This window comes from Pavona decussata, unplaced genomic scaffold, assembly GCF_977016875.1.
Source record: "Pavona decussata unplaced genomic scaffold, jaPavDecu1.1 SCAFFOLD_67, whole genome shotgun sequence".
NCBI lineage: Eukaryota > Metazoa > Cnidaria > Anthozoa > Scleractinia > Agariciidae > Pavona > Pavona decussata.
Genome location: NW_028145486.1, coordinates 3,610,078 through 3,623,274, shown reverse-complemented (window position 1 = coordinate 3,623,274; position 13,197 = coordinate 3,610,078). Strand labels below are relative to the sequence as shown.

The 13,197-nt window shown below is 37.5% G+C and overlaps 2 protein-coding genes across 5 annotated transcripts in view; one reads left to right on the top strand and one right to left on the bottom strand.

The window, feature by feature from the left end:
• The window catches only part of LOC146478143 (uncharacterized), a 91,033-nt gene that overhangs the window by 38,258 nt on the left and 39,578 nt on the right, over positions 1-13,197 (bottom strand). For all 4 annotated transcript variants that reach the window (XM_085112814.1, XM_085112816.1, XM_085112817.1 and 1 more), the window contains 3 exons: positions 10,920-11,090; positions 10,473-10,568; positions 1,139-1,279 (listed from right to left, as the gene is read on the bottom strand). In XM_085112814.1, the coding sequence (XP_084968940.1) occupies positions 1,139-1,279; positions 10,473-10,568; positions 10,920-11,090 (408 nt within the window). The remainder of the gene's footprint in view (positions 1-1,138; positions 1,280-10,472; positions 10,569-10,919; positions 11,091-13,197) is intronic.
• On the top strand, positions 12,447-13,118 carry LOC146478144 (uncharacterized protein KIAA1958-like). The gene has a single exon (XM_085112515.1). The coding sequence runs from the start codon at positions 12,447-12,449 to the stop codon at positions 13,116-13,118; it is 672 nt and encodes a 223-aa protein (XP_084968641.1).

Here is a 13,197-nt window from a genome sequence, read left to right as displayed (position 1 = left end):
CGTAAAGCGCCAGATATATTTTCACTGTAATTTTTCTTTTCCTGAAATGTCGTGGTTGGGTGCCCCTGATTTTTCAGTTGCTTCGTTTTTTTTTTTTTTTGTTTTTTTTTTTAAGAAAAGACCTTGTCACAATAAACGAAGGTATCTTGGATTGATAGGAAAAATATTCGAAGAGAGGTTAGTTTCCTTTCCTTTGGCTGCTGAAAGGACTTTAATTTTTTCTCATACATAAAAAGCTACGAGTTTGTGAGATGAAACCGTGTCGAATTATCCAAGTAAATATGACGTCAATATTAAAACTTTAGCGTGCTGTTCACATTCATCATCATCATATCTTTATTTACCCTCGGTTTTTAGAGTAGCTTATGCAGCAAATATCTCCGAGCAGCATCCATCCCAACCATGACAGTATACACACAAGGACCAGACCACAACACTGGGAACTACGTCCCCTACACTTTCCCAACAGTGATTGGGTCCTTTAATTAATGTCCCACAGAGTTCTTTACAGACAAGGGTTGTGAAATGGGGCCTACGGCTTATCGTCCTTATCTAAGAAGTCTAGAAAGTCTAACCAGTTGCAGATGTCATTACGAAGGCAGCACTTTCTCCTCAGTTATTTACAGACCCTGCATGAGTGGTGGTCCGGCCGGGATTTGAACCCGCGACCTCCCGCGTGGTAGTCCGGTACTCTACCAACTGAGCTAACTGGTCGGCAGTTCACATTGTGGTGGATATGAATAAACAATTACAATAACTTGGCTGACAGCAAAATCTCCGTTGTCTACAGAAAATTAAACCTTAGCAACGCACAAAATTTGATATCCAAAGGAATACCTTGGTTACAAGGTCCAAGAATAAACAATCCTTTCTTCCACAAAGCTTTGGATAACAATGGCAGCAATAACCCATTAATAGTAGACTGGCCATTCCATTTCACTAGACAACAAACTACTTTCGAAGTTTTCAAAACTGTTAAAAGGCACTTATGGCTGGCAGAGCTTCTGAATACATCTAATAATTCTAAGGGTAAAATGATAACCTGTATTCCTCGTTGGTATCTTGACATCATTAATGTGTCCAATAATGTCGGAAGTTACTAATTCATGACGAGAAGTCCGGAATTATAATTGATTACCTTGGCCATCCTCTACAGTGACTTTTGTTAGTTCTGGCAGGGGATCCCGGGAAAAGATCACATCCTTTTCATCATCACTGAATTTGCTCTCCAGGAAAACTTCATGAATTTGTTGTTCTTCATCTTGTTTTCTTTCTGCCTCTGTTTACAAATGATCATACATTAAAACTTTCTGCCGACTTTTTTCTAGTTTCTGATTTATGTTTTATTTAAGGAAATTACTCTGCAGACATAACTAATCAATGAATGGTTAATGACATATCATGAGTAATCCAAGGATAATGAATGAGTAATCAGTTGATTAATCATTGAGTATTGCAATACTCAATGAATAATAAATGATTGATGGAACTCAAAAAATTTTGGAGGCCATTGACTACTTATCGACGTCATTGTTAATAATAATAATAATAATAATAATAATAATAATAATAATAATAATAATAATAATAATAATAATAATAATAATAATAATAATAATAATAATAATAATTGGAGTTAAGTCTGCATCCTGTCCTACATACAGATTTTATAAACCTTTTAAGGACGATGCCTACCAATAGCGAAGTATTTTTGCACGGTTTATCACTATGCGGGAAAAGCAGATCTTGGTAACGGCTATTGAAATCCAAAAAGAAAATTGGGGATAACCACGCATCTTTTAGAGATAACTGAGCAACAATTATTTTAAAAAGCAGCAAAATACAAAGCAATGTATGACGCTTTTTTCCAAATTGAAGCTTTATTATCTCTGAAAAATGCATGGTTACCCCCAATTTTCTTCTTGGATACCAAAATCACTTGCTAAGTTCTGCTTTCTCCACATAGTTTTGAAGCGCGCAAAAATATCCCTGTAATAGTAGGCACCACCCATAGGAAACCCGAGTATCTCCAGATGCGCAGACTGTATGCGCAGTAACAATAGTAGGCACCGTCCTTAAGAGCGGTTGTCAGTAACCTTCAAGAATCCGGTGACAACAGCGAAAATTCGAATTTCTTTTTATTTGCTCCAAAAGACCCTTTTGGTGAACTGTTTTCAAAAATATTTAAAAGTTCCAGCGAATTTTTATTTTGGCAAAACTTGGGAAAGTTCGAAATGTGACATTATGATAAATTGTAAACAATTATGCGAATATTAAACTAAACGATTGCTAGTCTATCGAATTGCTCATCTTGTGCACTGCTGTAGCAAGTCAAAGGAAAAGCAAGAAGAGTGTGCAATAGGTTGATTACCTTACTTAAAGTAATATTCAGTCGTAAATATATAGTTTGAGCAGTCGCGACCTAAGCGCTTGTAATATATTTTCCTGAATATTTTACCCAGAAAAAAGAGGAGACACAGTTTCTAACAAAGGTTATTCCCTGCGTGTGTCTTCATTTCAATCTATATGTATGCAAATGCTAAGAATTATGTATTATTGCCTCAGCAGACATAATTTCTAAATAAGTAAAGTTTTCAACTTTTCTGTCAGGACTATTATACATTTAAACAACCTGAAAATTATACATTGTAACGATGCTGTTTGGAGATGATGCACAGTTAAAAAAATATCAAATAAGAGTTGCAAGTTAAAGCAGTTTTTAAAGAATTTCATGGAGGGAGGAGGGATAGAATGGTCGATTAGTCAGCAGATGATGTCAACCTATTTCAACTGCAGTCGTAACATCTAGTTTTCCCTCTGAATCGTGTTAATGTTTTCTCAATTTACAACTGTATTTTATTTTCATTCAGGACAAATGTCAAACTTTAATGGAATGTGCAACTGAGTAAAGCAAATCAATCTAATATTTCCCTATTCACATGGATTCAAATTCAATAAAGAATTTCTTGTTACCTTAATGTTAAGTAAGAATTTTTTCACTCTTTATTTGTTATGCCAGATCCATGGGTTCTTAGTTTTCAAGGAATCTTATTTGTTTTATTTTTTTTTTCTCCATGGTTGTTTTAATTTTAAATTTCATATTTTTATTAGGATTATTGTCATATGAATAAAAAAGATAATACGAAAATAAAAAAACTAAGAAGAAGAAAATGGTAAAACAAAACATTTCTACATATGGGGAAAATTAAGAGAAATTACTAGTGCCAACAGACTGAAAAATACTGTTAATACACAGTAAATAATGGAAAGGAAGGATCTTGAATTTCTTGCATTTATTAATGTTGGGTTAATTATTGATTCTTTCTTTAGGGTTAGCAGCATTAAAAAGAGGCCTTGAAACCAGAGACTGAAGTGTTTGAGTATGGGGCATCTTTTGTTTACTTTCAGTGCCATCTAAAATATCTTGCACCAGGAAAATGAAATAAATCAGTGTTATTACAGTTTGAGAGTTTTTTTATTGGGCAGAGGAAAAGGGGGCCTTCCTTGAATATATTTGTTTAATGATCATTTGTTTAGTTCCTGTAGTTCTTGCATGAAAGTGTTGGTTTCAAAGCAAAACCAAAAAAGGTGGATCAGATTTTCAGGCTTGTTTTAGCAGAATATTGTTACGGAGGCCCAGGTTTGATTCCTGACCAAACCAACACTCAAACAGGGTCTTAAAATAACTGAGGAGAAAGTGCTGCCTGTAAATGGTTAGATAAGGACAAATAACCATAGGCTACATCTCATTGTACTCAATCCCATGATGGGGTGAATAAAATAAACAAAATGAAATTTAAACCAAATTTTTTCCCTGAATTTCTTTCTTTTTGAAGGTAATAGTGAGAAGTGATTGAGGCTGAGAATTTGCCCTCAATGACAAGCCTTAAGAGTTGTGCATTTGAATGGATTTTTGGCCCTTGGGGGCACAAAATTGAACAACCTATCACGACCCTTAGTATAAAAAGCTCAAATTCCTGGTGGTTTGCCTGGGGAAGTGGGTATGGGGGGATGTTGAAGTTTAAGTTGATCAGTGCATTTTGTCAATAATCAAATAAGCTATCACTGAAATTGTACTAATTTGCCTAAAAACAAAGTAAAAGTGCATTTTTGTAAGCTTTCTTCAGTCTTGCATGAAATTGATTATGAATAGATACAATCGGAGAAATTTATAAGCGGTAGTCAGTGGCTGCCCATTATTTGGTTTTAAACCTTGCTTTAATCTTTTTGGTACCAGAGTAAACAATGCAATATTTAAAAACAAATTTTACTTCCCAGGTTAGAGAGAGAGTTGCCTTTTATTTATATTGGATGATAACATTGTAGCTCGCTACCAGTGATATCATTTCATGTTGTTAACTATCAAAAGACACTTTCTTGTCTGGTATAATACAGTGTACATGACGTTCCTTCCATTCACGTGAGCGTGTAACTTGTCCCTATTTACATGCATACTATTTCTGAAACAACACACGAGTAAAACACAAGTCATGAATTTCAGTGTAACTTATCATATTTTAATCAAGTTTATGCTGTGGCTCAAAATTAATTTAACCTTTGTTCAATTTTATTTTCCTTTCTTTTAGTGTTTGGTTATCTATGATTATGAGGATAAACTAATGGAACATTATACTGAACCAAACAAAAATTTGAACCACAACATCTACATTAATGAAAATAACAATGCTACTAAGTCTCTTATCAAGCTATATCAAGGCCTTGTTGGAATAACAACCATTCACTGAAACCCACATCAGTTGTTTTGTAGAGACAGAGTTTGTAACCTGTCTTTGAAATAAAAAGACCAGATAGTCAAGTATACTGTTTGTCCGTATAATTTTTAACTCGTGAATGCGCGCATGCATTTTTTTTAACTTACGGTCGCAATGAAATGTCAGAAAGATAGTACCTTTGCAGTGGGCATGTGAGCGGTAAATAGGGACATTTTCCCCTATCCTATCAAATAGAAGGTAAAAAATGTTGGGGTAATCCATTGTTGAGAAAGTGGACATCAGCATTACCAGTATTCATTTTCTTCTCGAGACGCACTCATCCAGTGACGAGGGTAAACCGCACAATTTACTTAACGTTTCTACCCGAAAATCGAGTCGTGGACTCATCGAATTCTCTCAAGGTACCATGGTACTCTTAACCTGTTCTGGTTTTTCTTCCTAAACCAGCAGGTCCGCAATTTAAGATGAGCATTAGTCCACATATTGAGCTCTCGGCCGAGAACACCACGAAGTAAAATTATCTAACAATACATCTCACGTGCACCCTTGTCGCGACAAACGTTTATATACGTCTGCTTTTTTCCTCTCTTGTACAAACTTTAAACCCTCTTTCCAAAAAAATACGTTGCAGAGATTTCACAACAGGGACAGTTTGCTGGTCGTAAAATTGTGAAAAGTCCGCAATCATGCAGATCACCGGCCGCCATTTTGATAGGGATTGTTGTTACGGTCCAGGCTCCGCGCGTCGAGCTGAACTACTAAGTCACGTGGTGGAATTTCGGCCAATCAGACATTTTTCGCCAGTGAACATGCAGACTCGGCCAACATGTAGAGCACGCGCAGTAGACCCCTCTTTGCCATTTGAGACTTACGGAGAAATCCTATTTTACAACTTGGGCTCCGCCCAAGTAATTAAAGTCAGAATCAGTCGATCCAATTAGGCATTTGTGGATTGAAGTACAACAGTGGAAAAAACGTCTCGTAGAGAGCGGCTTGAGATCTAGTCTCTTAGCGCTTCAGTTGGAAAGCTTCGTGGTGGAAGCTCCAACATAACTTGAGCAGCTTTATTTTGTACAATTTGCAATTCTTACATCAGGATATCATTATTTTTGTCCCCCCATACAACGTCTCCGTAATCAAAAAGAGGTAGGATTAGGGTATTGTATAAGGTAGCCCTGGTTTGTAATGGCAGTAGGTTTCTGATTCTCCTAATTAGGCCTATCCTTTGGTTAATCTTCATGCAGATAGGGTAAAATCAGGGTAAAATTATGACCTGGTCAGTACCAAGAAGAAATCTGAAGATTGTAGATATCGTCATTGTACAACATGAAACCTCAAGAAATGAGTGGCCCCTTGGCAAGATTATGGAGACAACGCCAGATAAAGATGGTCTCGTTGGCTCAGTCAGAATCAAGCTGGGTGTTAAAGGTTCCGAGAAGGAGAGAAACAATTCCCAATCATCCGTAATTGAAAGGTCGATCCAGAAAGTGGTTCTTCTCTTAGAAGGGACTGATCCAAATTAAAGTAGTTTCAAATCGTTTACAGTGACTCCTCTCTCAGTGAAATCGTGAAATTATTCATGATTTTGTGAAAGTTTCCTCAGATAATCATTAATAATTTGGTGGGAGTGTAGCACCCGCAAGAAACCGTGAGAGTCACGGCATTTGTTTATATTGTTCTCGTTTTATCAACTTGTTATTTGTTTAAGAATTCCGGTAATTTATTTTAGGAATCGGCTTATTTAAGAAATGGTTTTCCGTAAGTAATGTTTTTAGTCTTTCGTAGAACTATCTAGAAGTTTCTAGAAAGTGCGTAATTTAAATAGCGCGCGCTCTTGCCGATCACGACACAATCACGACAGGGCACGCGACAGCGCAAATCAAGTAAAAAGTCAAACTATTTTATGTACCTATCAATGTTAAGCCGCTGGGGGGGGGGGGGGGGGCAAAGGCGGGGGATTTGACGTAACAAGTCTGCCCACGGTAGGGACTTTTGATCATTTGCCGAGTCCCGGGGGTCGGGTCGGGGTCGGAACTTTTGACTTCAACCGTTAGTAGACTGGGACCTACCAACGCCATCTTGGATGACCGAGAACGACTGGAAACAAGTAGAAGTCGCAAGCTGACGAAACAAACCAAGCCATGAGCGAAAGGAAGGTGAGTGAATCGGCTTTACTTTTTAACACTAAAGGTCATCGAAGTTCACGGCCCATCTACTTCAATAGAAGAAGTTTTGTCTCTTTTGTATTCTGGTGCATATTTTTTACATATGTTTGAATATTGATGAGCTTTCTTCTTGCTAATTGTATATGCTCGATTGACTCCATAAGCTGGGGTCGGGCATTTGAGCTGAAAAGATGATCGGAGTTCAAATCCCCCGCCTTTGCCCGGCCTTCCCCCCCCCCCCCCCCCCAGCAGCTTAACATTGATAGGTGCATTGGTTTTCCGTCACAAGTTGTAAGTAAGTTCAAGAAGTTAAGTCTAAGTCAAGTTAAAGTTTTAAAGTGCAAGAAAGTTCAAGAAAGTTCAAGTTAAAGTTCACCAAGCTACGATAGAAACTATCGTTCCAGTTATTCAAAGGCAGCACCAAGGTAAATATTTTCGCTGCTTTTGTTATTACGAGTTAATGTTTCAATTAGCGTACGCGCACTTAGCGACGCTTGTAACTTAAGTTTTATTGCTTTGTATCGTTTTTTACTTTCATTTATATCAACGCAAGTCAATGTCACTGTACTTAGCGTTTTCATTTAGTTGTTTTTATCCATTTGCGTAAACTGTAATTTTTACCTTTTGTTTAGCGTAGCAATTATTTTTCATCCGCGTAATCTTGTACAGTTGAGTAATTTGTAAACATTTTAATCTTTAGTTCTCACGGTGTTGAGGGACAAGTTGAAGTTTATTAAAAGTCTGGAAACATCAGTTCAAGAGACTGTTCTATACGAATCGCTGGAGCGACACTACTGCAGGGCTGTAAATTGAGCTGTATTGTTGACTTATTCGCTGTTTCGCATCATCAGTGCGCGCGCGAGCTTAACGTGGCCGAACACAGTTTGCGCGCGCTTTACTGTTAAGGCCGGGCCAAACGAGAGCCGATGGTAAACGATAGTGGCCGATAGTTGAAACTCTCGCTCTCGTTTGGCACCTAACTAACGGCCACTATCGGCTACTATCGGCCGCTCTCATCGAGTTTGAAAATGCTCAAATTGATATCGATTGTCGCCGATAGTTTTGTCTCGTTTGGCACCCCGCTCGATAGTTGCCCATAGTTTTGCAACTGGGTTGATGACGCAATGATTTAACTACCGACAACTATCGCAAGTGATGTTATTAAGCGCGCGCTAGGGTTGTGGTACGCAAATACGGTGGTCGATAAAGTGATTCCTCAATTTCACATGAAATGGATAATAAAGTTAAGTTTTGATCCTAAATAACTAAGTTTCTCGTTTGTGGACTCTTTTTCTTTTTATTCCGAGCAAAAAAAGTCATTAACCAAAACCTTTTGCATGCTTTTCATCTTTGCCATGAAACCCAATTAAAGCCACGCATGCGCATTTTACCAAAAAATTGCGACTGGTTGTTTTCGTGGAAATGAACTGTTTTCTAAGGAACCGCTCATTAGAATTTCATGACATTTGGCATGAAAATAGTTCCCCAAAAGCGTAACTCGCCTACAAAGAGAAACCTAAATCTAACAGAGGGTATCTTCTCAAAACATTAAAATGCAAAACAGTATTTACAGGAGATCTCTCTGTTAAAATTACATGACAATAGTGCAACTGTGTCAGTGTTCTGTGAGTTTTTCTGGATACAAAAAATGGAAAACATCTAATGAGTACATTTTCTGAAAATAAAGGAAACTTACTATTTATGGACGTTAAATAGTTTACTGCGTTGCCATGGAAACGGTACTTAGCTCAACAAGACGTACGAAAATACATTCTTTCTTAGTTAGTCTTACACCATACCAATTTTTGGACGTCCAGAAATATATAGTTTCCATATAACGTCACCTAACACCTGTACACCTAAAAAAAAGTATTCGGCCACCTTAAAACCCTTGAGAGACACCTTAAGGTGATGAGCTTTAGTAATGTGTGCGCGCGAGCTGATGCAAGCTCATGCAAAGCAGCCAACAAGTCATGATCAACAGTGCAGCTCAAATTACAGCCCTGAAGTAGAAACAGAGAAACCATTTTAAAGAAAACATTCTTTGTAATAGTTTCATAAGCAAAAACATTACTGTTCGCGTCTTCAAATATAACCGACGTTGTAAATTTCATCCAATTAGTTGGCGCAAATAAGTCTCTTGCTCTAAAGTTAACGCATGCCCAAATAGTGATCTTGGCGAATTCCTATTTTAAGACGCTATTACATTGTCCGTAAAAATGCAAACTTCATCTGGATTTCTCGCTTTCCTCCGGTGAAATTTCCTAAAAACTGGCACAGAGGTTTCAAATAATTTACTCTAATTAGGGCTCCATTTTCAAAAAATTTAGAAAACAAGTTTTCACGCAGTGGCAAAAACTACAAATTTGCAGAAAGCAAAGAATCTACCTTTGTAACCCCTACCTTTTTTGCTCTTAAAAGATTTTTATGGTAAGGTTCTATCCGCTTTAAAAGTTTTAGAAAATTTCACCGAAGAAAATTAAAAACAATTGAAATCAAAACGCCAGTGTTTGAATAGTTTTAACTCGAGACTTAAAGACATTATTTAACCATTGAGGGTTCGAGGACAAAGTTTGGTTCTTAATTATCACTTTTTTTAATTCAATGAATTGATAGAAAGAAAACAAGAGAAAACTGGCTTTCGATGTGTAACATAGCGCGCGCCATATTATAAGTGAATACCAGATGGAACCACCTTAAATATAATAATAGACAAACAACAGCTTGTCAAGTCATTTCTACAATGAAGTTTACCAGTTTGAATGTATTTATGGTTATTGAAAGCTGTAAATGACTAATTCTAGTTAAGGACCTTAGAACGTTCAACGAACCTTTCAGAACTAAAACGAACACCCCCTTTCGAAATGCCTGCTTCACACCTGGTTACGTTTACAACTGGCTCCGGACCCATCAAGGCCATCATTGTACTGGCGAGTGTTAGTTAGTATTACTATTGTTAGTATTGATATCACTAAGCCATATGTTTCCGTACACCAATCACGTTGGTTGTCCAGTTATTAACGATAAATTAGATAAGAAAATAACGACTTTATAATTAGTGATGGCTAGTTACATAGTACAATATTTTAAGGTTTACAATGGTAAAAAAACTGACACATGTCAACGATAACATGACGACGGAATACGGTCTCATGGTTCTCAAGTTCCCTATTCATCCCAAACTTAACAAAAAAATTAAAAAAGTTGTCGGAGCATCACATTTAATTCTGACGCGACAATCTCTGAAAGTAATGTGCGATCGAGAGCAAGGTCTTGGCAAAGAGCTTGACACACTTTCTATTCTAGCTCTCTTCCCACCCTAGCCGGATAATGTCTCAGGGGGTGTGCTTGGTGAACCACTATCTCAAAAGGCAAAAGGACATGATACTAACAGCTGCAAAATGTATTGGTATCTTCCCCGCCCTTAACACCCAAAGGATCATTTTTATTTTCGCAGAGAGAAGTTGTCTACCGCATTTAAGATAAACGGGAGTACCTTTTACTTCAATGTTAAAGTTACTTTGTTTACCTTCCGGCTACAAACATCATGCTGCTCAAAAAAGAAAAAAATTACCTTGGGTCCATCTTCCTGGGATTTTGTCCTCTTCAGTGCTTACTTGTAGCTCCTCCGGCAACGAACACAACTTGTCTTCAGGCTGTTTACCAATTCCTTTACAAGATGAAAGAAGAAAAAGATCATTTTTTAAGTAAGTGAATGAAACAGAACTATTTCAACACAATACACAAATGGATAATTCGTCACATTAAAGAACAAATATACTTTTAAGGCTTTTAAGGAGTGCCTTAGCGCCAACGATGGAAAGAATTGTCACAAAATATGAAAACTATTTAGCAACCTATAAAAAACATCTATTTTGGAATGGCAATGAAGAATCAATCTTGTGTAATTACGAAAACAACTCAGTGAAATCGCTTTACTTCATAACTAAAAAGTCATTTCAACGAGTTTTTTTTCCTATTTTACTCTTTATTTGTATTAACAACACTTAATAAACTAAACCTTGGTTGCACTTTGCTTGGAACGGATCTTCGGAGCCACTTTTCTCTTTTTCTAAATCAGTTAATAAATTCTCAGACGAGCTTTCAGCATTTACTGGTCCTGAGTCATCAACTTTATGCAATCGTTGATCCTCATTTTCGGAAAAGTGGTGAGTGCACAGCACATCTTGATCTTGGAAAAAAATGATGTTTTCATTTAAATGACGAGTTTTATCAGGTTCTTAAAAGCAACACTGTATTTCTTTTATCAAGCCGTCCTCCAAGAATAACACAGCATTTGTGCCCTTTCAGTGCTCTTAAATCTGAACTTAAATCCATCTCCTCCACTTTTAAAGCAATAAGGAAAGTGCAAAGTAGGAAAATCCCGAATAAATTCTGAATATATGTGATAGAGAAATCAAACCAATAATACTTATTCAGAGATATATGGTCTCTCAAAGGCAAAACTACCAATATTTTAATTCAGAGGATTGACCGTGATCATTGTCTGAAAAAATAGTACAGGTCAATACACACTCTTATATTTAAAGAATCCTTTTTATAAGAACGTTAAGGCTGTTAACTCAAGTTAACTCAAGTTTTAAGAACATAGTTAGAACGGAGAGTCACTAAAGAACGTTTCTATTACGACCATTCTTTTTTAAAATTAACGGTACGAATATAGGTAAAAGAGGCATGTTTGATTTCTTGCTGCTAAATTAAGTTCTACTTTTACCAACTATAGTTTGAGGAAGTTTACGCACCGCGTTAAACATTCTGTATTTGTTCGTCGCTTTCAAGTTGGTAACTGTTATAGATTCTTTTCACAACGGTTTTTTACTAACACGGCTGACTATCGGCCATTGCTTACAATACACGTGTTCTTGAATTTTAACTCGAGGTTCCAAAAGCACGCTGGGGAAAACTAGTTATTACATCCCACTCAACATCAGAAAACAATTAAAACAAAATTGTTCTCATATATGCAAAAGACTTAGTCGGCAACTGGGACGACTGTCTCCGTGGAAGGACTGCGGCTTCTACTACGGAAAAAACGAGAGTACTCGTCGATCATTACTAGTTAGCATTGACCTGATGGAAGAGGACCGCAGAAATCAATGCTAAGGTTAAGCCAGGGTCCACGTGGGAGGTCTGACACGCTCAGTGGCTCAACTCTGTATCTGAACGTGCTTGCATGCCAGTATGCAACGCTGAACAACTCCGGTGAAAGCAATATCGATTCCGGGAAACCACCCTTTGATTCGAATGAGCGCTTTGGTTTTGAACTCGTTAGGATGACGTTCGTGGGCTAATTGTATTTATTTTATAAGTGCTGAGATTTATTCACAGAGATGACAGTGATGAAAAAATCGTTCTGGTTTTAGTCACAGCCAATCAGCGACGCGAACGATGAAATTTCACTAGTGAAAAATCATCGTTCGCGGCGTCTGATTGGACGAACGATGTCCTTTACTAGTGGAGAGTGATTGTACGGGAAACCACGTTATCCTTGGCGCGAAAAGAGGCAAGCTGCCTTTTTGTTTTCAAGATGGCGGAAAGGTTTGTGAATGCCGGTTCTATTGCAGAACAAGAAATCAAAGCTACGTTACAAAAACCACAACGAAATGTAAAACTTCTGCAAACCTTTCTAGGAACCAAGAATAAACTTAGAAAAGTTAAAGAAATTCCAGCATCGGAGTTGAACGAATACATGTGCGAGTTTATCATTTCAGTCAGAACCAAAGATTGCAAAGACTATGAGCCCTCTTCGCTCCGAAGTCTATTTGCAAGTTTCGAACGACATCTAAAGAAGAACAGCTACTCTGTCAGTATCATGAATGACCTCGTATTTGAGAAAACAAGGAAAGTCATCCTGTCCAAACAGAAAGAGTTAAAGAAAAAAGGAAAAGGAAACAAGCCAAACACCTCGGTAGCTTCAACCAGTGATGAATTGAATACGCTTTACGAAAAAGGCCTCCTCGGTACAGGAAATCCTGAAGCGCTTTTAAACACACTCTGGTTAAACAACACCATGCGTTTTGGGCTCAAAGGCTGCAAAGAACATAGAGACATATGCTGGGGTGATGTAAAGTTGAACGAAACAGCAGACGGCAAGGAATATTTGAAGTTTGATGAAAGACAAACCAAAACGAGAACTGGTTCGGACTGCCGCGATGTCAGGGCAGGTCTTCGGTTGTTGAAGATTGTACTTCTTCAATAGTAACAGCCTTGGGAAGAGATGCCTGGGAGATGGAGTTCACATAGTCCTCAGCCATCTTTTCTTCTCGACTTGATGAGAT

Coding starts and splice junctions, on each gene's coding strand:
- LOC146478144 (XM_085112515.1), top strand. CDS start 12,447: ATGGCGGAAAGGTTTGTGAATGCCGGTTCTATTGCAGAACAAGAAATC.